Below are 23,992 nucleotides of genomic sequence, written 5' to 3'. Positions count from 1 at the left end.
CAGGCCTGGGTCAGCTGGCCCCAACCCAGTGACTTCCACGGGAAGCTTCTGGCAACTCTTTCTGTTTAAAGAAGCCACCCCTGTAGCCCCCCAGCTACCAAAAAACCCAGCCCAGGCAAAACCAACACAAGGGGCCCCAGTGGCTCAGCCAAAATGCTCCTCAGCCCCTTCCCCTGCCCCGCATCCCCCTCCCCTCCCCTCCGAGGCCTGGCAGGCGCATGGAGCCGCTGGGCCGCGTTGCCATGGAGACCATCGCCCGCCCTGCCGCCCTCTCCTCAGGGGGTGCAGCCATCTCCTTCCCTGGGCCTCCATCCAGTAGCAGCACAGCCGACCCGAGGTGTGCAGCGAGAAAGCAGGAGAAGCCCCGGGCAGACAAGGTTTCAATGACTTTATTGGTTTGGTTGGGGGTTTCTTTTTCTTCCCGTTTCTCCTTTTATAAATGGGCACAGCACAGAAATCGTTAACAAAAATAGACAGTACCATGACAGTGCTCGATCCATTGGCAAAGACTCTTTGTATAGGCTTTTCTTTTGAACTCTGTCTAAAGTTTTGGCCATTAAGAACAAAAGAAAAACAATGAACAAACAAGTTTCTTTTCTTTTTGTTGTGGGGTTTTTGTTTCCCTTTGAACAGACACCATGAAGCAGTTTCGGTACTAAACTCCAGAAGAGCTCTGTACAAACAAAAACAAAGGTTCAGTTTGAGATATGGTTCCTATTAAAAATATTTACATGCATTTGTTTCTTCCCCCCCCTTCCCATATCCACTGAAAGGTCAAACACTTGGAGATCTTCAAGGTTTCGTTGTCCTTCTCCTGTTGGGAATTGAAATCGGCTCCAAAGTAAAAGTGAAGTGGGGCTCCCTTGTTGGGCTTTTCTTTTGCTTGGAGTTATTGACATCTTCTGGAAAGGGATGTCTTTTTCTTTCTTGTTGGGATGTGTATCAATGGAAAGTTTTTGTTCTCTTTGATTTGTACAAGAAGGTCTGATGTTTATTTACAGCAGGAGCAATGGCTGGTGGTTCGTCCTGGAGACGTGGGGGTGAGAGGTGGTGAGTGAAGAGAGAAGCTTGTGGTTTTAAAAAGTAGTTCTATCAAACTGCAGTGGGTAGCTACTCCTCTCAAGTCAGCAGTTCTGGCAGGTTTGATTGTCAACTGGACTGGTACGACTTTAACCAGGGGGATCCAGACCAGGGGTCGAGTCGCTGACACCCTTGAGGTCTTTGGAGATGTGGTGGATGAGCTGTGTGGAACGTGGGGTGGACATAAAAGCATCTGGGTTATCACATGGGAGTCTCCTGGGGTGACTTTTACCCCAAAATAAAAACACTAGTAAAAAACCTAAACAGACAAACAAAAAGGAAGAGGGAACCAGAAAGGTTTGTACACTCCAGACTGAGACCTCTGCAGAGACCGAGTGTGAAGACGTCCACAGGCTGCAGGCAGAAGGTAAGTGGGACAAACTAGAGCAAAGGCAGAGCCTTGGTGGGGCTTTGCTTGCTTCACCAGCAACCCCAGGGGCTGCTCCAGCTCCAGCCAGGCATGTGGCAATCAGCAAAAGACTCCTTACCCCCAGCCCTGCCAGACCCCGAGCGGCAGGATGAGACCGTTGCTGCGACAGGGTAAAGGGTGGGAGGGAAGGAAGGAACCACAGGGCCAAATCCTGGCTGATAACTCCCTCTCCCTCCTCCTTGTTAGGTGCAGAGTTTACACCAAAGCTGTGCACACACGTGTGCTCTGCACACACACGTATATACATATATACAGAGATATTAATTACATACACATATATATACATACATACACCCACCACACACCCACCCCCCTCCCAGGCTCCAGCCAGGGAGCTGCCCAATTGTTCTAACTCCAACTTTCACTGCTCAAAACCTCAATGTCACTTTAGGAGCTGTCAGAGCCTGGTAGAAAAACCTCAGAGCCCAGAAACACTTGGAATCATAACAAAGGTGGGTGGGTGGGGGGACAATTTATACAAATCCACTCTTGTTTTCAGCTAATGGTTTTGTTAAAGGGCTCTGTGCTGGTGGGGTCAGATAGCTCTGAATTATGAGCCTGAGGAGCAGGAGCCAAGGTTCATGTGGAACAAAGCAGCTCCTGCCCAGGGATTTTCAACAGTCACCAGGAAAAATAGGGAGGGAGTGGGAAACTGAAGAGGCAAAGCAGCGTGGCACACACCCAGCCCTGGGCCATTGCCTCCCCTGCAGAGGGATCCCCCCAGCACAGGGTCCTGCTGCTGGTTTTGAAAGGTCCAAAAGCAAAGAGGGGTTTTTTGGAGGAAAGGGACAACTCAAGCCCTGTATAACCTGTCTGGGCTGAGTCACAGCATCTCAAGGGCTGGAAGGGACCTGGAAAGCTCATCCAGTGCAACCCCCTGCCAGAGCAGCACCACCTAGAGCAGGGCACACAGGAACTCATCCTGCTGCTGGCCAGGGCCACCTCCATTCCCTGGCTTTTCCCATCCTCAACTGATCTCTCACACACATTTCCTGGTGCTCCCTTCCCTTTGACACCCTCCTCCTGCCTCATGTGGCCCAGGACACACTGGTTTACTTTATCATTCTCCTCTGAGGCACCAACTGCTGCAAATCCCACCAGAGAGAGACACTAAAAACCAACCCAGCAGGAGAGGAGCTGCTGCCTTTCACTCCTCACAACTGCAGCACTCCCAGGATGACAAAACTGGCATGGCAAAGAGTCTTCCTTCAGACTCACATAGGCACAGACAAAAGAGGTGGAAAAGCAAATGGGAAAGCCCTCCATGCTGCCCATGTCCTCAGGGCACACAGCTGGAAGGATTGAGCACATCTGGGCACTGCCCCAGCTGGGAGATGCAGCCATTCATGGCTGGTGTCACTGCTCAGGCTGGGGAAGGGGCTGAGTGTGTGCAGAAGGGGATGATGCCAAACCTGGCAGCCTTGAGGAGCAGATGATGTGGGAGATGCTTGAGCTGCCATTGGGAGCTCATTTTCCTAAATGGTTTGGCTCTGCAGCCAAATCAACAGCTGAGAAAAGATGCTTTCCTTCCTCCTGCTGTGCTGTCTCACCTCTTCCCCATCCAGCTTCACACCAGGAATCCCTCAAAAGCCCCAAAGCACAGTGAGACACTCTGGGCATGGTCACATTGCAGCCCCCCCCCAACCCCTTTACATACCCCAGCAGCATCATTGCTCTGAGTTTCAGTGGGGTTTTTACCCATCTTCATTGCTCTGGTAACAAAGAGATGATGGGATCTGCAGTTTTTTGGGAGCTAGGCTTTCCCAAAACAACACAGCCCACGTTCAGCTCTGTCCCACCACTCTCTGCCCTACAAGGGAAGCACAAGAGCAGCCGCCCTCCAGCAAGATGAGGCTGTTTTTTCCTTCCAAGCATCAACTGCAGCAACTAACCCAGTGCTGCTGGGGAGTTGAGGCAACAGGAAAGGCTTCATTGTGATTTATCACCAGTAAAAGGTAAGCTCCAAGCCCAAAAGGCAGTCTCCTTGAGCTCCCATCCCCTCTCTGGGCAGAGAGCAATACAGCAAACACGTGGAAGGAGCAAAGAATTCAGCCTTTGGTTGATTCTGATTCAAATGCCCTCACCTTGGGGCTTGTTTTTGCACACACCTATCTCACCCTTTTAATTACTGCAAGAGGAAGAGCTGCCCCAACCTCCTCTCACTCTCCCACCTCCAGACTCTCTCACTTCTGCAACTGGAAGGGATTGAAATGCTGGGATTACAACTTAAACACCAGCTGAGCAGAGCCAGGGTAAGCTTGAGTGAATAAAAAATGGTATTATGGAGCTTCAGACTATTAAATGGGAGGGAAAAAATGGAATGAAGAGGATTAGGGAAGCAGCTAAGAAAAGCAGCATTTAAAAGATAAAGCTGGGAGAGCTGGGGTGGGGTTTTTTTTCAATGCAAGCTCAAAAGATTAAGTCCATGTGTTTCCAGAAGATGGTGATTTTGGGTGGCCTTGGTACCTGCTGTGCCCAGCTCACTCCATCATGAAGAGGGTTGATTTCTGCCACTCCCCAACAGCCAGGGTCCTCTGTGCAGTTCCAATGGGACCAAGAAAACCCCCCAAAACCATCAAATCTTCCCCTGTGAGCAGGTCAGAGAAGGTGGCTCTTAGCACTAGGTTGGTAGCAGAGTTACTGAGGTGTGTGATCCTCCCTCTCCCAGCATCACCCACCGCTGGGATGGACCCAAGCAATGGGTACAATCAGCCTCTCAGCATCCCCATCCCTTGCCAGCCAACAGCACCATCTTCTCCAAACTGAAAGAACCAAACTGATGATGATTTGGAGGCTGCCATCTCCAAAATGAGCATTGCAGAGCTGGTCTGTGTGCACAAGGGGCTCTGCTCCCTACCCTGTAGGAAAACCAGGTGGGTGGCTTTGGGTCATACCTTGTACACCCCATAGGGAGTGTGGCCCAAACCTCACACCTTCACAAGCACCAAGCCCCATCCAGCCCTCAGATGCAGTGCAACTAAAGTTCAAAGGGATTTCATTTCATCTGTTACTGGGTATGTATGTGAGTGTGTGTATATACATATATATATATATATATAAAGATGCATTTGGCCTCTCAAACTCCTAAATCAAAGTGCTGCTCTCTTGTAGCCTGCCCCAGGGGTTATAAAGGCTCTATAACCACTCACACCCAGAGGGGACAAAGCCTCACTGTGCCTGTGCAGGTTTAAAGCAATCAGGTGAGGGGTTTCCCCCTTCCCTCCCTCATTCTCCTGTTTCAGTTGCTCTCCTAGCAAAGTCCAGATCTCAGTGGGACACCATCCAGATCACAGCCTTCATGGAAACAAAGCCCCTTGACTGCATCACAAACAGCACTTCAGCTAATTAAAAGCCAACTCAACTGAAAGAGCTAATTGGCTTCTCAGTGCAGAGAGCTTGCTGCAAGCAAACCCAAAACCCAGCCTTTCTAGGAGGCACAGCCTGGGGGCTCTGCATCAGGCCCTGCTGCTCTGCACCTTCAGTAGCCTCAGAGGGGAAACCACTGCTCTTGGGTGATGAAGGCTTCCAGGATCTACTGCTCTCAGGGTTCTGGCTGCCCCGTGGCTTCTACTGGAATCCAAACAACAAAACAAGCACAAACCATCAGTCCTGGGTCTTGCTAAAGGTGTGTAGCAGCCAACCTGCCCTGGGCTTGACTGCTGGAAAGCCAACACTCCTTCTGGGTGCCACCAAGGACCCCTGACCAAGCCCCTGTGCTTTGCATTCCTCCTGCTGCAGCTCATAGCCTCGTGGAGCTTTGCTCTGGAGAACCAGGCGAGAGGCTTCTTCCATTTCCACCTCCTCTCCCCACCAAGCAACGGCCCGTTCTGCTGTGTTTGAACACCAGTGCTGTGGCTCCTACTGCCCAAGCTGAGCTTTATTGGTCACAGTGAAAACCCAGTGAGGTCCTTTCTCACCCCAAGGCCTCAGCAGCTCCTGTAGCTGGCAGGTCCCTGGCAGTGCACAGCACAGTGCAGCGAGGCTGCTGGGCAGGAGGGGAAGCAGCACGAGCCACCCTGCCACAGCTTCCCACTGCTCCACAAACTCTCCAAAGAGCTGATCATTTCCAGAGTGCTCTCTTGGTGTTTTATTCTTTTCCCTTCTCCCCACACCCATTCCAAGAGCAACACCCTTCCCCCCAGAGCCTCAGGTTTTCCAGCCCCTTGTGCTTTTCATTCAAGGTTCAAAGCGTGTTTGAGAGTCGTCGTCCTCTCTTGGAACTGAAGCAGGGAGCAAGGTCGTTCCTGGCAGCAACCAACCCCTTCAGAAAGGAAACAAAACATCAAAACAAGAGAGAGGGAAAGAAACCTCCCTCTTTTCCCAAGGGAATCAAAAAAAACCCAACAGAACCAAAAGCAGATCAATCCAAAACCAACCCCCAATGCACCCCAGGGCTGGCAGAAGGTGTCCAGATCCCAGAGTCTTGTTCAGGTGGGAAAAGCCCAACGAGCTCCAGGTGCTGTGGGCAGCCTGAATGCCCTGTCCTGCTTGCCAGGGCACTTTCCTGGGCACAGCTGCCTTGGCAGTGGCTCCTGCCCCGTCCCTCTTGCTGCAGCACGGCCGGAGCTGCCCCAGCCCACCTTGGCGATGCTCCGGGCGCTTCTCATCACCCAAAGATGTGGTTTTTCTCCTTTAGCTGTTGAAGGGTTTTGCTTTGTAAATTCACAGTCTGATCCAAAAAAAGAGAGAGAGAGGGAAAGAGACAGAGAGAGAAAGAGAGAGACTGGATGAAGTAGAGGAGGAAGGAGAGTTTGGAGCAGGGAGGGAGGGAGCGTGAGGCACGCCTGGTTCTGCTTCTACGCGTAAAACTCCTCCTGCTTGTCAGGCTTCTGGTAGGTGACGTTGGCTTGTTTGGGCTCCTCCAGCGTGTAGCTGCCCTCGTCCTTCTTCTTCATCCGGTAGATGAGCAGCATGACCAGGAAGGCAGCAAAAAGGGCTCCCACCACACCACCCACGATCACGGCTGCAGCAGAGAGAAGGGAGAGAGCTGTCAGTGCCACCCCCAGCCTCACAGTGCCTGAAGGGTGGCTGGCAGGAGGATGGGGCAACACTTTGTGGTGCCCGGTGCCAGGACAAGGGGTGATGGGCATCAGCTGGGACACAAACAGTTGCACTGGCACAGGAGGAGAAACTCCTTTGGTGCTGAGGTGAGGGAGCCCTGGCCCAGGCTGCCCAGGGAGGGTGTGGAGGCTCCTTCTCAGGAGGTTTCCAACCCCACCTGGACACGTTCCTGTGCCCCCTGAGCCAGGGGAACCTGCTTTAGCAAGGCTGGAGGGGTTCTACAGGGCCCTTCCATCTCCTACTGTTCTATGATTCAGGGAGGATCATTTTGGGTTCCAGCTTGGTTTGGGGCTTTGCAAGTTTGGGAGCAGCTTTCCTCCTGAAATCTGTGGTTAAGAAAACTGAACGTGATGGTGAGGGGCTGCAATGGCATGATTCAAGGAGCTTCAACAAGCTCCCAAGGGTGAGCAGGACTCAAAGGCATCAACTCCACTGCTGCAGGATGGGCAATGGACTGGCAGGAGACAGCCCAAGCACAGACCTCTGCCTGCACAGGCTAGAACCTCATGCAAGGAGGATGGAAAGTCCCCTGAAGAGCTGCTCATCTGCCATACTCAGCTGAAGGCCACCAGAACAACAGCAGCTTTGCCACACCATTGCCTCCAGCTCCCTTTAGCAGGCAGTGGGACACCCACACCTCTGCCCCATCTCTGCTGCCCCTCTGACTGGGATAAGTGGCCCTCCCAGGGCTCCTCTCCTCCCCTGCACTCAGGGGTGACTGGGTGCTTGTAGCACATCTCATTATCTTCCTGAAGACAAACCATGCAGAGCTCTGCACTCCCAGCAAAGACAAGAAGACCCCTGGGCTCCACCCTCCCCAGCACCAGCCCTGAAGCTGCTTTGGTAGATGAGTGTGAGTTATTCCAGGCTCAACACTACCTCAGCATCCTGCTAAAGACCAACTCCTCTCCTGGGGCAAGGACAGCCCAGCTCTGTTCCCCCTCCCAAAGGAGCCAGCCCTTTCCTCCACACACCCTCAGCCTCTGGTCTCACCTATCAACACTTCTTTCCTCTCCAGGATGTTCTTCTGGGGGAGCTGAGCAGCTGAGTTGCCAGAGTCTATTGTGTTGTCCAACAGCCCTGGCTCCACGTTCTTGCCCACCCCAGGGCCTGGGGGAGGGGTGACCACAGCCATCAGCTCGTTCCCAACATCTGGACGTGTCGTCTCTTCCTCCTCCCGGATCTCAAAGTCCCCGCTGGGGCCGCTGCTGGCCGGCACCTCCAGCTCCTTGTCTGCTGTCGTCACCTCCCCTGGCTCCACCTGGGAGAAAGGACAAGATGGAGCAAAGGACAAGGACCAAAGGGTGGTTCCTTCCTCCAACAGCTCTGATGTGTCCAGAGTATTGATGACAGAGTGGCCTCTTCAGCCGGGAACACAGGGGAGAATGTTGGGGTGTCCCTTCCATGTGCCTCTGAAGTGGATGCTTGTACTGCAGCAAGCAACACAACCCCATACCTTGATGGTCAACAAGAGGCTGAGGCCACTGTGGCTTTGTTCCCATCCCTGAAGAGCCCCAATCTCTCACATGTTCCCTGTAGCCCACATCCCAGACCCTCCTTTGGGCTCTCTGTCCCCAGTGTAGAGCTGCAACATCTCACAGATGCCTCCCTGCCACACCTGAAGTGATGCAACTGTTTGTGCTACAGCAGTGCAGCAAGTGTAAGGATCAGATGTCATCAGATGAGTCCCAGGTGGGTCCCATCCTTCTTTTTTCCCCTCTCTTCAAACTGCCCTTACAGTTGCAGCCCAGGGCAGGAGCAGGGAGATGGGTCCTTCTCCTATAGGACATGTAGCCAGCCCAGCTCCCTGCCACAGTCCCATACAAAGTCCCCACAGAAGAGCATCATGGAATAGAGTCATTTTGTTTGTTAAAGCCCTTGAAGCTGCTGCAGTCCCAGCCCTGCCCTCACCCTGCCCAGCCCAGCACTGACCCACAGCCCTCAGCACCTCAGCTCCATGGCTTTGGGATCCCTCCAGGGCTGGGCACTGCCCCAGCTCCCTGGGCAGCCTGGCACAGGGGCTGACACCCCTCTCAGGGAAACAGCTCTGCCTCAGCTCCAATCTCTACCTCCCCTGGGACAACCTCATGCAGAGGTGAGCCCACCCTGGATCGCAAACATGGGCTGGGCAGATGAGCTGCTCCATTCCCTCCCCACCAGTCCAACCAACCTGTTCATTGCCTCCTGCACATCCCCACATCTGCACCTCCCTCAGAGCCAAATCCCCCCTGACCTCTCCCTTGTCTCAGCAGCCTGAGCTGGACCATACAAAGCATCCCTGAGCAAAACCTCCCCTGGATCTTTCCTTCCCAGGTCAAACACCTCCCTCCACAGCTGCCTGGTACAAATAGGGATGAGCAAAGAGTTTGCTGAGCTGAGGCTGGGGAGGGTGAGTAGGAGCCTTCTCAACATTGGGCTGCCCACAGCATGAGCTCAGGGCTTTGCTGCTTCCCACAAGCAGGAGGTTTTGTGACAGAGATTAATTGAAGGTCAGTGAGAGCCCAGAGCTCTGTATGTCCAGATCCAGATCCTTATGCAGAGAAGAGGGACTAGTTTAGACAAATCACTGCACCTTTCAGTCAAAGAGGTTTTCAAAGGGCCCCTGAGGGGCTCTGAATGGCAGAGAGATCAGTGGATTAAATCCCCTGGCTCAGGACACCCAACAGGCTGGAAATGCACCATTAAGCAGGAACTGAGGAGCATTTGGGCCTCCCACTGATGGGCTGCAAGCTGGGAAATGTCTGGGATGAGCCCACATACCAAACCTAGAGGAATGCTACCCCAGCCCTGCTCCCCTCCTGCCTGGGGAAGCTGCTCTGGAGTAGGGGGCACTGGGGACGTGTGGCATACCCCTGGGTGCCTCCCATCAGCTCTCACATCAGCCCCATCACCATGTGATAAATCCCCCACCCTTTAATCTTCCCTCTCCAGCTCCCAACCTGGCTTGACCTCCCTCTGAACAACTGGCTAAGAATGGAGTAACCCCAAAGGCTTCCCATCACCATCACTTGGTTTCAAACACAACCCACAAGCCCTTTAGCAGGTGAGAAGGGCTCCAGCCTCCTACCTGGGGGGCTTCTGTGGGTGGCAGCGTGGTAGGACTGGATGGCAAGGCAGGGCTTTTATCTGTGAGCTCTGCAGTCCTGGAGGTGCTTGCTTTTGGCAGGGACCTGGGTTTGGCTGTGCTGCTGGGGACAAGCCGTGTTGTGGCCACCTCTGTGGGTGTGCTGGTGTCAAGGACTGAGGTGCTGGGTGTCTCCAAGGTGGTGGCCCGGGTGGTGGCTGCCTTGGTGATGAAGGGGGGCAGGAACCTCCTGACAGTGGTGGGTTTGGCAGTGGCCACAGTGGTGCTGGTGGTGGTGGTGGCCACACTGGTGCTGGTGGTGGTGCTGGTGGTGGTGGTGGTAGGGGAGTCACTGGCAGTAGTACTGATGGTGGTTGCTTTCCAGCTGGGGATCACTGGTGTCTCTGTCACTCTGGGCACGTACAAGATGCTGGTGGTCTGCTCAGGGCTGGTGTCCTCAGCAGGGGATGGTTCCAAGGGGGTGGCCACAGGCTGCACTGAGGTGATGGGCAGCACAGCTGCTGTGGTGGGGAGGGTGATGGATGTGTCTGTGGTGAGGCTCACTGCTGTCTCCAGCCCAGACTCTTGCTCAAAATCTGAAAGGAAGGGGGAAAAGCAAAGGGTGAAGCTGCTGCTGCCCCAGGGCTGACACACATCTGGTTTCACCCCAAAATACCCCGAGAGCACGAACTGGTTCCAGGCTCAGCAGAAACCACAGCCTACAAATGCTCACATGGTGTCAAGGCCCCTCTCTGGGGTCAACAAAACCTCTATAATATGGTACATCTGGGGCAGGGCTAATCCTGCCCACTGGGGCCAAAGGCTGAAGTGGGGAATGGAGTCACTTGAGTCCCACCTTTGGGACGGTTCCCTTTGCTTTTCACTAGCAGAGGGCAGCTCTGCCGATGGTTATCCCTCTGATCCCACCCTCCAATCCCACCAACACCCACAGCCAAGCTCCCAGAACCCTGCAGCTACTTACACCCCGAGCCAGAGCCTGAGTAGACATCATCCAGTTCATCATCCCCGAAGGGATCGTCGTCCCCAGAGCCCTCCAGGTCCACGGGCCTCTCGTAGTTCTCGTTGCGCCAGCGCTGAGCCTGCAGCCGAGCAGAGACACGTGTCAGCAGCTCCAGCCCCAGCACAGCAAGCCAGATGCCTGCACAGACACCCCTCAGCCAGCCCTTGGGGAGGATGCACAGGTTAAATGCACAGGGAAAGGCAAAACCAAGGGAGCAGGAGCACAGGCAACACTTGCATGGAATCATTATGGTTGGAAAAGACCTTGAAGAGCACCAAGTGCCAGCCCTGCCCTTACCCTGCCCAGCCCCACAGCCCTCAGCACCTCAGCTCCAGGGCTTTGGGGTCCCTCCAGGGCTGGGTACTCCCCCAGCTCCCTGGGCAGCCTGGCACAGGGCTGACACCCCTCTCAGGGCAACAATTCTGCCTCAGCTCCAGCCTCAACCTCCCCTGGGGCAACTCCAGCCCCTTTCCTCCTCATGTTCTCCAGCTGAACCAACCAGAACCAACGTGGGATGGGTTATCCCACCCATTGGTTATGGGATATCCCCCAAACCAATCCATTGCTGCAAATCTCTCTGTGGAGAGCTCACCTTGGCTCTGACAACATTTCCCTCTGGAAAAGGGCAACCCCACACACACACACCTCCCAACAACTACTTTTGGCAACAGAAAAATCCACAACCAGTTTGGTTCCCCAGCTTGCTTTGCTTTAGATGATGTTCGTGGGATTCCTGGTACCTGACACACACTCTCAGCTCCCACAACTTGGAAAGTCTCACTATGAAGTAATAGCAGGCTTCAAACATTCGGGTGCTGCTACAACGTGAAGAGCCCTTGCTAGTAGGGCTCTTAAACATCTTGTTTTGCAGATCAAAGCGTCTCCTGTTTGTGTTGTAAGGAAACAGTTTGACACTTCATTACAACGCAAACAAGGAGGCTTTGATCTGCAAGATAGCATCGGCTGTTTCAAGATGTAACGAGCCAGGTTAGTGCTTGGATTTAAAATGAAGGGGTTGAAGGGTCCCCTTCACCTATCAGAGCGTTTTAGCTCTTGATAACAGCTTCAAGTTTCTTTGTTTTCATTGGAGATGGGGACAGAAAGGAGTTTTGAAAAGCCACAAGGTCCCATGACACAGGCACTTGGGATTTAACTCCCATTTTGCCCCCACATCTCTTCTCCTAGAGCCCATCAGCTGGGAGAGGAGTCCTCAGCTGCAGTGAGATGCTGGAGGCTGGCATGTGGGAGGATGCTTCCCAGGGGCTGGCAGCTGATTGCTGCCATGGTGCCCAAACCAAGGAGATATCTGCTGCCCAAACCCTGCCTGTGTAGCCAGTGGGATGCTGCAGATACAGCACTTGTGGCACGTGCCCATGGTGAGAGCATGAGCACATTCCTGGGGTCATAAATCTCTCAGGAAGGTCAAGGGGAGTTGGGCTTTTAAGTGTCTGTCTCTCCTGAAAGTGCTGCTGAGCTTTTTGTGGCTGGATCTATTCCTTTCTTTCCAGCAGCAGCAGCACCCTCCCACCCACCACTGCCCCTGGTTAGAGCCTGTCAGTCTCCACTGCACCCAGGAAGGTCAATGACACAGTCCAGGACAATGCACAGTCCTGGAGGTTCAATTACACAGTCACCAGCTTTGCCCAATAAAGCCCCCACGTTGCTCCACTCCTGAGGTACTGACCCAAAGCTCCTCCTGGCCAGGCTGCCCATGATGCTATTAGGTCAGGCTCATGCAATAACTCTTGGGCACAGGCAGTGTTTCCTTGCAGTTACTGCTGCTTAGAACAGGAATGCTCCCCGTGCAGAGAGAGCTGCAGTGGTGACAGACCCCTCCCCTGCACCCCCTGCATGGCTGTGAGGAAATCACAAATCACACAGGACAGCAGCTCCCACCTCCTGACCTGTCCCTGCCTCCTCATCCATCACTGCCTCCACTGCAGCAAAGACACAGCCAGCTGGATTGGTTCCAAAAGACAAACTTCATCCAGACTTTATCCTGGATTCTGGGAGCAGGGCTGGAGGGAGCCCACTGGCAGAGTCCCCCCAGGGTTGCTGGATCCATTCCCTTGCAGCTCCTGCTCCCCAAGGATGGTGCCAGGGGCTTGTCCTGACCCTGCTGAAGGAGAGATGGGGCTGCTGTCCCAGCAAGGACTGCAAGCCCCAAAAGAGCTACAGCATGAATCTCCTGCCTGCCTGGGGCTGAGAGTCACTCAAGCCACATCCCCAGCCTTGATCAGTCTCCCCCTGTGCTTGGGATGGAGGGACAGGCTCACAGGGATCCCAGATCCCTAAGCAGCCCTCTCTGGGCATCCAATGCACAGTTAGCTCAGAGGGAGCAGAGGCTCCTTGGGGCAGGAAGGAAACCCCAGTACCCCCTGCCCCACATCACCCCCTGCCCTGCCTGCAGTGGGATGCTGAGGGCTACTGATTAGCCAGCTCAAACCACAGGCCAGCAGCTCCCCTCCATGCAATTACAGCTGCCCAGCTAATAGCTCTTGGCAGGGGGTTTTGTTAACCAGCTCAGCCCTGCTTCCCCCAGCTGGGCTTCATTAGGGAAATTAAAGCAGGGGTCAAGGCAGAGCTGCTGGAGGCACCAGGGCTCAGGACCTTGGCTGGGCAGTTCATGGAATCTTTCCTGCAGAGGTCCCCCAGCCTCTGCTACAGCAGGTTCCCCTGGCTCAGGGGGCACAGGAACGTGTCCAGGTGGGGTTGGAAACCTCCTGAGAAGGAGCCTCCACACCCTCCCTGGGCAGCCTGGGCCAGGGCTCCCTCACCTCAGCACCAAAGGAGTTTCTCCTCCTGTTCCAGTGGGACTTGTTGTGTTCCAGCTTGTGCCCATGCAAAAAAGTATCCCCCCATCCTCCTGACAGCCACCCTTTAGGTATTGATCATCACTGATGAGGTCTCTTCTCAGCTTTCTCTTCTCCAGGCTGAACAGCCCCAGGTCTCTCAGCCTTTCCTCATTATCAGATGATCAGTCCTCTGAGCATCTTGGTAGCCCTTGGTGAGAACACTGAGCTCAGATAAGAACAGGACCCCAGAGGACACTCTTGCTCCTGCAGTGATGGTGCTCACACAGCACCTCTTCAGTGCCTCCACTCCACAGCTTGGCTGGACCAGCCTGGAACAGCAGCCAAAGGGCTGTAGCAGCACAGATCACACCCAAATCCTCTGCTTAGAGCCTTGGAAAGTGAGAGAGAGCTCAGGCCCTTTGGCCTGACACCATGAGAGCTGAGCAGGGAGATTAAAGGCTTCAGTCCCTCTCCATCCTCTCTGCACATCTAACCCCCTATGCAGTGTGGATGTCCTATCCCTCCCTCTTCTCTCCCTTTACCAAGGTGGGTGACACCATTTTAAAGCTGCAGAACAATGCTGCTCAGGCCAAGGGCCCCACAAGCAGCTGTGTGTGCAGACCCAAGGATTTGGGTGCTTAAAAGATATGGAAACCAAGGCACAGAGGGGACCTGCCTGCCACCTCCAGCAACCTGCACCTACAGACCCTTCCACATCTTTGCACATGTCCTGGGGGCCAAGGGTCAGCTGGTTTGGGTGTTCCTAAATTGCCTGTACACCCTTGCTTGCCTTGTACACCCTCCCTCCTTCCCTGGGCAGGGAGAATTAGGGTGTTGTATGTTTTAGGCTGTTCCCACAGCAGAGCTTTCATGGAAACACTGAAAACCCCCTGCCCCAAACGTTAAACTCAAAGTGTGCTGCTGCTGCAAACGTGGCATCCACTGCTGAGGCTCTGGCTTGCACACCAGGAGGAAGGGAGCCTTTTAAATCAATGCATCTCCAGTGCTGGGGAGAGGCTGGTGAACCTCCCCAGGATGCTCTCAGACCCTTCACCAGTAGCCATCGGCATGGCAACGGTCGCCATGGAAACCTCCCTCTCCATGGAGATGCATCCTCCAGCACATCCACCCCACCCAGGTCTGGGGTCTGCTTCCCTGGGGGTGTAGTGGGGAAGGAGGGATTAAATGGCTTCGTTGGGGTGGGGAGAGGGGACAAGAGTCGCCACTGAAAACACAGAGGAGCTCCCAGGGGAGGAGAGGGGGAGAAATCCCAGTTCCACTGGCTGCTGGCACCCTTCACAGAGGGTCAGAGCAGCTCCTCTCAGCCCAGCAGCTCTCACTGGGGGGTATCTGCCCCAGGCTGGCTGCTGCAAGTGACTGAAGGCTCTGGATAGTTCTTTCTCTCCTGGCTGCAGAGAGAAGCTCAAGAGGCTCCCCTGAGGGAATGAGAATAGCAATAAACAGAGCAGCAATGTGGTGGTTTCCAAGGCAGGCAGGATGGAGGCTCAGGTGGTGCCCAGAGCTCAGGCTGGTGGTGCTGAGGGACAAAAGCAAGTGCTAAAGTCCTTTGCCTGGCACACATGGAAGGCTCACTGCTGGCAGGCATGGAGAGCAGAGCTGAGCAACTCCAGAGGCAAACTGAACCCCAGGAAAGCTGTGAGCCTGAGGAGCTCACATGCCCCCTCACACGAGGTCCAGACACAGTCCCCAGCACTGAAGGTAGGGTCTGAGATAAGCAGGCTCCTGGCATGGCAAATTGGGAGATGGAGAGCATTTTGTCCTGTGACAGGGATGCCCACAGCCACCCAGCAGCCACTGGAACAAGCCTGGGGCACAAGACAGAGCCAAAGCAGGGGAAAGGATGCACGAGGGATCAGCAGGGATGCAGGGCACCAGCCTGCTCCCAACCTGGAGGCTGCAGGGAGCTGAGGCAGAGCTGCTTCCCTGAGAGGGGTGTCAGCCCCTGTGCCAGGCTGCCCAGGGAGCTGGGGGAGTGCCCAGCCCTGGAGGGATCCCAAAGCCCTGGAGCTGAGGTGCTGAGGGCTGTGGGTCAGTGGTGGCTGGGCAGGGTGAGGGGAGGGCTGGGACTGCAGCAGCTTCAGGGGCTTTAACAACAGAAACAACTGTATGATTCTATGAAATGGTGATGTTGGGTGCAAGGGTGAGCCAGGTTCATCCCCCATGGGAGATGCTGAATGTGGCACTTTGCAGAGCCAGGCTCAGCTCCCTGTCAGCAACCAAAAGCCATTTTCTCCAGGAGCACCCACTGAGCCTGAGGACACACCACAGGAGAAGTGTCAGCTCTTTCTGGGACATTTTCCATGGGATATTTTCAATTAATCACCCCTTGAAAGCAGTTTGCTGGTGCTTTATACAGAAAACCTTCATAACACAGCCCAAAGTGTGATTAGTGACACTGTAAATGGCTGGAATCACAGTAATTCCTACATAAAGTTGGAATGAAAACAGTGTGTCTGAACCTTAAAGGCTCCACAACTTCTTGTCTCCTGCTACACAAGAGAAAACAATCAGGGATATCCCTGAACTTCCACTCTCTGATCCAAACCTCCCAAGTTGAAAAGAGACCTGATGGAAAGCTGCTCCAGACAGCAGCTCAGGGTCACCAGGACCTGAGCTTCAGGACAGGACCTCCATGTCCCAGCACAGTCAGCCTCAGCCAAGATTCTGCCCATAGATTGATGTTAGAGACCACGAGAGCTGGAGATGGAGGTGAGGTGGAGATGCCCAGAGCAGAGCTGAGGAGGCTGGGGAAGGAGCTACCAGGATGCTGAGGGGATTGGAACAGCTTTCTTCTGGGGAAAGGCTGTGGGACCTGGGGCTGTTCAGCTGAGAGGGGATTTCATGCCAGGATGATCACAGAACACAGAGTGGTTTCAGCTGGCAGAGCCCTCTCAGCCCATGGGGTGCAGCCTCTGTCCCAGCCCATCACCCACCAGCCCATTGCCCTCAGTGCAACACCCACCCAGCTCTGAAACCCCTCCAGGGATGGTGACTCCTGCAGCTCCCTGGGCAGCTGTTCCAATGCCTGACAGCCCTGGCAGCACAGAAATTCCTCCTCACATCCAGCCTGAACCTCCCCTGGTGCAATCTGAAGCCATTCCCTCTTGTCCTATTGCTTGTTACCAGGGACAACAGACTGACCCCTGTCTCCAGTGCCAGGACAAGGGGGAACAGGCACAGGCTGGAACACAACAAGTTCCACTGAAACACAAGGAGCAAGTGCTTTGGTGCTGAGGGGAGGGAGCCCTGGCCCAGGCTGCCCAGGGAGGGTGTGGAGGCTCCTGCTCAGGAGGTTTCCAACCCCACTGGACATGTTCCTGTGCCCCCTGAGCCAGGGGAACCTGCTGGAGCAGGGGCTGGGCTGGATGAGCTCTACGTTCCTGTGCCCCCTGAGCCAGGGGAACGTGCTTTAGCAGAGGGTTGGGGCTGGATGAGCTCTACAGCTCCCTTCCAGCCCCCAGCACCCTGTGAACCCCACTGTGTGCCTGTCAGGGTCTGGGCAGGGCATGGCTGGACTCTGGGGGCTCAGGATGCTGTTGGAAACCGAACAGCAGACGCTGACAACGGGCAGAGATCCCACTCACCAGACGTGATGTGAGCAGCAGCCAGTTGTTTTGTGTGACTTCATTCCTTCTCAGCTTAATTAAGGCCCTGAATACCAGCTTCCTAAGCCCCAGTGCATTTGGATTTAATAGGCTGGTTATTTCATGTGAGTAAAATAATCATCAGCGTTTAGTGGCAGCAGCGACGCCTCTGGCTTTGTGGCGGTTCCCTGCTGCCAACGCCACGAGGAGCAGGCTGGGCACAGGCACATCCCCAAACCTGCCTCTGGACACACACACCCAGGAGTTTGGAATCATCACTTGGGGAATATAACAAAGCATCAGGCCCAGGGACCCTGGAGCAGGCTCAGTTCTTCACGCAGCATCTCCTTCCTCCTCCTCCTCGGGATCATTTGTCTCCATCATTTCTCTCATCCCAACCATGCCACATCCTACCCCACTCCATAATCCATAAACATGGCACAGACAATGCCCAGCTGTGAGGCTGCTAACACCTCATCTCCCAGCACACTCTGCTTTTTACCTCCAGGGAGATGGAGGAGGAAAAAGAACCCCAAACACAAAGTCCCCACCCCCTGCTGCAGGTGAAGAGGCACAAAGAAAGCCCAGAGAGGCTCTGTCAGCCTTGGCTAGGATTGAATCAGGCAATTGAGGTGACTTCTTGGGGTTCCCCTGGGCTGGCACAGCCCCCCCAAGGCCTGGGCATCCCCCAGGGTCTGCTGCTTTAGGCAACTGCTGCATCCACAGTGATGCCAAGTGCAGCCTTTTGCTTGGTTTGGTCAGAGCTGATGGAGCCCTTGGCTGTCCTCCAGCAGACACAGGAGAGGGCAGGAGGATCCCCCAAGCCTGAGTGAGCCAACACAGGGAAAATACAGAGCCAAAGATTGGCTCTGCAGCCCCTCCTTGACACCCAGGAGTGGGGAGAGCCCTGTGCCACAGCCCAGAGCACCATGATACCTGCTCCCTGAGAAACCCCCAACCCCCTGTGCCCTCCTACAAGAGCATCCTGCAAACCCAGGGTGAGCAACACAGAAAACATCCATGGGACAGAGCAAAAGCAGCTGGGCTGGCAGAGAGGGACAGGCAGGGCTCCAGTGCAGCCCCAGCCCTGCCCCCTCCTCCATCTCCCCACTCTGCCAGGCTGTGCTCAGGGATGGCCAGTGACAGGACAAGGGGCAACGGGCACAAGCTGGAACAGAAGAGGTTCCAAAGCAACACAAGGCAGAATTTGTTCCCTGTTGAGGTGAGGGAGCCCTGGCAGGGGCTGCCCAGATGGGCTGTGGAGGCTCCTTCTCTGGAGACATTCCAGCCCAGCTGGATGAGTCCCTGTGTGCCCTGCTCTAGGTGGTGCTGCTCTGGCAGGGGGGTTGCACTGGATGAGCTTTGAGGTCCCTTCCAGCCCCTGAGATCTGTGATGCTGTGACCAGGTTGTGTGTGTGATACCTGGCCAGGCTCAGCTCTGTTCCACCCAAAGGCTTCCCAGACTCATTAATTCCCGAGGGTTTGCACATTGCCATGGCAACACCAGCAGCCCCGGGAGAATCCTGCACCCCTCAGCACCCTGCAGGACTCAGCACCCTGCTCCTTACAGCACCCTGCCCCCTACAGCATCCTGCACCCCCAGCACCCTGCTCCCCTCAGCATCCTGCTCCCCTCAGCACCCTGCCCCCCTCAGCACTCTGCCTCCCTCAGCACCCTGCAGCCTCAGCACCCTGCTCCCTACAGCACCCTGCCCACCTCAGCACCCTGCTCCCCTCAGCACCCTGCCCTCCTCAGCACCCTGCTCCCCTCAGCACCCTGCCCCCCTCAGCACCCTGCTCCCCTCAGCACCCTGCCCCCTACAACACCCTGCTCCCCTCAGCACTCTGCCTCCCTCAGCACCCTGCAGCCTCAGCACCCTGCTCCCTACAGCACCCTGCCCCCCTCAGCACCCTGCCCCCCTCAGCACCCTGCTCCCCTCAGCACCCTGCCCTCCTCAGCACTCTGCCTCCCTCAGCACCCTGCCCCCCTCAGCACCCTGCCCCCCTCAGCACTCTGCCTCCCTCAGCACCCTGCCCCCCTCAGCACCCTGCCAGCCTCAGCACCCTGCTCCCCTCAGCACCCTGCTCCCCTCAGCATCCTGCTCCCCTCAGCACCCTGCCCTCCTCAGCACTCTGCCTCCCTCAGCACCCTGCCAGCCTCAGCACCCTGCCAGCCTCAGCACCCTGCCCCCCTCAGCACCCTGCCCCCTACAGCACCCTGCCTCCCTCAGCACCCTGCCCCCTACAGCACCCTGCTCCTCTCAGCACCCTGCCCCCCTCAGCACCCTGCCCCCTACAGTACCCTGCTCCTCTCAGCACCCTGCCCCCCTCAGCACCCTGCCTCCCTCAGCACCCTGCCCCCTACAGCACCCTGTCCACCTCAGCACCCTGCCTCCCTCAGCACCCTGCCTCCCTCAGCACCCTGCCCCCCTCAGCACCCTGCTCCCCTCAGCACCTTGCCCACAGCCCCGTGGATGCTCAGCTGGGTCCCAGCCCCCAGGCTCCATCCCTGGCTCCCTGTCCCAGCAGCTCCCCCCAGCCATTCCAGCTTTGATTTCATTTGCTCTGCTCCATAATCCTGTCTCAGCTTAACGTGCAAAACTGGCTGGAGCTTTTCTCACCTTCCACAAAGGCTGGATTCAGAGCTCTCTGCTCTCCCTCACACTCAGCTCTACAAAGAGCTGCAAAGTAAAAAAGGCTTTATCTGGTTTTGCCCTGCCCTTCCCCAGGCTCCTGGCACAGGGATCCTCACTCTGTGTGTGTCAAACACCTCCCCAGCAGCCTCTCATTGGCACTTGGGGTTTCACACCATCCCTGATGGCCCCAGGAGACCACCCCACTCTGCCAGGAGAAGCCACCCCCTGCTCCATATGGCAGCAACCCAGAGCAAAACAAACATCTTGGGTGCTGCTGAGGGCAGGGAGCTGTGGGTATGGCACACACTGGGGACAGGGCATCTGCCCAGGGAGCTGGGGGAGTGCCCAGCCCTGGAGGGATCCCAAAGCCCTGGAGCTGAGGTGCTGAGGCTGTGGGTCAGTGCTGGGCTGGGCAAGGTGAGGGCAGGGCTGGGACTGCAGCATCTCCAAGGGCTTTGCCAACCAAAAGGGTTCTATGAGCCACATCTCACATCCTGCTGTCCCAGCCCCTTGTCTCTCTCCTCCACTCTCCCAGATGAAACTCTGAGCTTAAAGTCACAGTTTCCTCACCAGAAACACTTGTCAATGTGAGAGGCTGGGGGGAGATCCCAGCATCCCAGCATGGTGGGGGCTGGAAGGGCCCTGCAGAGCTCACCCAGCCCCTGCTACAGCAGGTTCCCCTGGCTCAGGGGGCACAGGAACGTGTCCAGATGGGGTTGGAAACCTCCTGAGAAGGAGCCTCCACACCCTCCCTGGGCAGCCTGGGCCAGGGCTCCCTCAGCTCAGCACCAAACAAGCCTCTCCGTGTGTTCCAGCAGAACTTTGTGTTCCAGTTTATGTCCATCACCCCTTGTCCTGTCACTGGGCACCACAGAAAATGTCACCCCATGGTCCTGACACACCCTTTGGGTGCTGGAAGTGCTCATCACATTCCCCTTTTCTCTTACTATTCTTTTTCCTTCAACTTTCCTTCTCCTTTTCAACTTTCTCCTTTCCCCCATCAGCTCCATGCCCCAGGAGCCAGGGCACTGCCTGAACCCCTTTGCTCTCCCCAGCAACCAAAGGGAGAGAAAAGCCCATTTCCAGCCTCCTTTGCTGGAAAAACCACCCAGAAAACTGCACTTTAACACCTCAGAACTAGAACAGAAAACCCAAAGAAACACTCAAGAGCCTTTAAGGCAGAGCTGAGAAGCAAGAGCAGCTCAGTGTAGTTTTGCACACCCCAAGCTTCATCCCAGAGAGAAGCAAACCTGAGCTGCAGGGACCCACGTTTGGGGCAAGAACTGGGGTGCTGTGCCTTGCTGAAAAGCAGCTTCATCCCTCCTAATTAGACCTGAGAGGCTAATTATTCCCACTGAACTCATTATCCCCACTTAACAGGACATCTTCACCCATCCTCCTGCCTGTTGCTCATCCAGCCAGGTGAAAATCAGCAGCTCCCCCACTCATTTTGGCCTCTGAAGGGTTTCCCAAGGAGCAGATGACTCCTTTTGGCCCATCACTAGAGGTTCAGCCCCGAGCTGGGTGGGTTTTGGTGAGAGCTTGAGCTCCTCTGTGCATCCCAGTCTCCCCAGCCAGATGGTTGGGCTGATCACACACTTCCCAGGTCACTTAAGGGCAACAGCAGCATTCCCACAGCCCCACCAGCTCCTGAGTGATGAGGGAATATTTACTCTCCCAGCCTCAGATAGCAAAGGAGCATCTTTCCCCCCACTATGCATCCTATTTGCTGTCAACTGCAGCCTGTTCTCTTCCCTTCTTCATGAACAGGGGAGGACAGACACTGTAAATAGAGAGAGGCCACCATGTGCAGCCAGAGCCAGGAGCCCCAGGGAGCAAATTGAGTCCCTCCAGGCTCAGTTTTTCTTTACAACCCCTTAAGTGCTGGGATGGTTTGATGCACAGAGCCTTGGACACTGGAGTCCTTGTTCTCCACTAGCCACAGCTGCACAGCCAGAGAGGGGGAAACCTAATCCAGCCCCCTCCCCACTCAGGTTCCCCAGCTCTGTGCTGAAGCTCTGAGGAGGCAGCAGCACCAACAAAATACTGCAGTGGCACCAGCCCTGGAGACACAATGATTTAATGCTCAGGCTGTTCCCTGAGTGCTGGGGGCTGAAGGGCCCTGCAGAGCTCATCCAGTCCCTGCTCCAGCAGCTTCCCCTGGCTCAGGGGGCACAGGAATGTGTCCAGGTGGGGTTGGGAACCTCCTGAGAAGGAGCCTCCACACCCTCCCTGGGCAGCCTGGGCCAGGGCTCCCTCACCTCAGCACCAAAGGACTTGCTCCTCCTGTGCCAGGGCACTTTTCATGTTCCAGCTTATGCCTGTTACCCCTTGTCCTGGCACTGGGCAGCACACCACAAAGCCTGGCCCCATGCTGCTGACACCCACCCTGTGGGTACTTGTATTCCTGGGGTCTCTCCTCAAAGCAAGGCAGCAATGGAGTGAGGTTCTGCATGTGCTGTGCTCCCATCTCCTCTCTTCATTGCAAGCCCTGAGCTGGGACAGACTCTGGCAAAGGGGGTTAATCCTTGTCAAGACCACCCTGAGGACAGGTACCTAAAGTAAAACCCAGAAGGGATGTGGGGAGAAGGACACAGAGTGACTGGGGTGCAGGGATAACACTGGGGCCATCAGCTTCCAGTGAGCTGCAGTGATTTCTCCCAAGTAACCAGTGACAGGACAAGAGGGAAGGGGCTGGAGTTGCCCCAGGGGAGGTTGAGATTGGAGCTGAGGCAGAACTGTTTCCCTGAGAGGGGTGTCAGCCCCTGTGCCAGGCTGCCCAGGGAGCTGGGGCAGTGCCCAGCCCTGGAGGGATCCCAAAGCCCTGGAGCTGAGGTGCTGAGGCTGTGGGTCAGTGCTGGGCTGGGCAGGGTGAGGGCAGGGCTGGGACTGCAGCAGCTTCAGGGGCTTTAACAACCCAAATGATTCTGTGCTTTCCTGGGACTGATGTGCCACCATCACTGGGGAAAGCACCTGACTTGAGAGATGTGGACATTCTCACTGAGCATTTGGAAGATGAGCAGATGCCAACTGTTCCTTGCTTAACACTTCAATACACTTTATTTTTGGCACCTTAAAAACACATCTGGGGCTGATTAGATTCAAAGCCACCAGCACAGGGGGTGCAAAGCCCCAGCTCAGGCTCCTTCAAAATGGTGAGAGGTTCCCAGTGCACATGGAAGTGCTTCTCCCTGCTGAGAGTAACCCAATCCCTGCTGGCTTGCCTCATCACTCAGCTCTCCAACAAGAATTAGAGCAGGCTGGGGAGTCACACCACACTCCCCTGCCATGCCCAGGGGGGAAAGGTGATGCCATGAAGCAGAGTAAGATCAGCAGCCAGGCTGGGACCTCGTCCTAGCCCTTCTAAATGAGACAGAGGTTGTTGCTGTGTCCTTTTTCAGCTGCAAAATCAACCCAGCTTCCTCCACAGCAGCTCAGGAGCAGGTCCATGTTCCCTGCCCCCACCAAACCACCAGCCAGTCCCTCCACTTAGGAAAGAAGAAGAAGAAAAACAAGAAGGTATTTCCTCTTTCTAGTCCACACACAAAGAGCCTCCAACTATTCATCAGCCCTGAACTTTATCTGCTGCAGCTATTTGTCTGGAAATGTAATCAATCTCCCTCCTGATGGCAGCAGCCCCCTGAGCTACACAACCCCCCCCTTCATCCTCATCCTGAGGCATCAGCCCTGATGGTGTGAGAAAGGGACATGGGGGTATTTTAAAAACCTCCTGCATGAGGCAGCTCCTGCATCTCTTAAAACTCTCTGGATGTCACCCTGTCTTGTGCAAAGGGAAGAGAAATGGTCCCAGGAGCACAGGGACAGCGATGGGGCTGGTGCAAATGCAGCTGCTGCTGGGAGCTGGTTCCTGGTGTGTCCTGTCTGGAAGTGCTTGAACTCTGCACTTTGGCAATAAAGCTAAAGTTTTGAGATGAAAGACAAATGGCTGGAGTCTGCTGAGGATCAGAGGCCTGAGCTGAGCTTTGCCCAGCTCTGGTTACCAGTCCTGGCCCAGGTAATAAACACTACCAGCCTCCCAGGGCTCAGCTTACCCAGGACATAAATGAGCTGGAGGCTTCCAGCCTTATAAATGAACAAAGCTTCTGCCAGTGGACATAACCACCCTGTGCTCTCACTGCAGCCACCCCAGGAATGGGGCCTTTAGGAGCCTTTTATATGCAGTGGGAAATCAGAGAATCATGAATGGTGGGATGGGAAGGGCCCTGCAGAGCTCATCCAGCCCCTGCTCAAGCAGCTTCCCCTGGCTCAGGGGCACAGGAACGTGTCCAGGTGGGGTTGGA

At 55.4% G+C, this 23,992-nt stretch overlaps 1 protein-coding gene across 1 annotated transcript in view; it reads right to left on the bottom strand.

The window, feature by feature from the left end:
* Window positions 1–371: 371 nt before the first annotated feature.
* Window positions 372–23,992, bottom strand: part of SDC3 (syndecan 3) — a 47,044-nt gene continuing 23,423 nt past the window's right edge. The window contains exons 2-5 of the mRNA XM_062014592.1: window positions 10,618–10,735; window positions 9,639–10,231; window positions 7,565–7,832; window positions 372–6,473 (exon numbers count right to left, since the gene is read on the bottom strand). Coding sequence (XP_061870576.1) covers window positions 6,307–6,473; window positions 7,565–7,832; window positions 9,639–10,231; window positions 10,618–10,735 — 1,146 coding nt within the window. The 3' untranslated portion in view covers window positions 372–6,306. The remainder of the gene's footprint in view (window positions 6,474–7,564; window positions 7,833–9,638; window positions 10,232–10,617; window positions 10,736–23,992) is intronic.

Source organism: Colius striatus, chromosome 24 (assembly GCF_028858725.1).
Source record: "Colius striatus isolate bColStr4 chromosome 24, bColStr4.1.hap1, whole genome shotgun sequence".
Classification (NCBI taxonomy): Eukaryota; Metazoa; Chordata; class Aves; order Coliiformes; family Coliidae; genus Colius; species Colius striatus.
The sequence above is the reverse complement of the archived record's forward strand: the minus strand, read 5'-3'. Positions and strand labels throughout refer to the sequence as shown.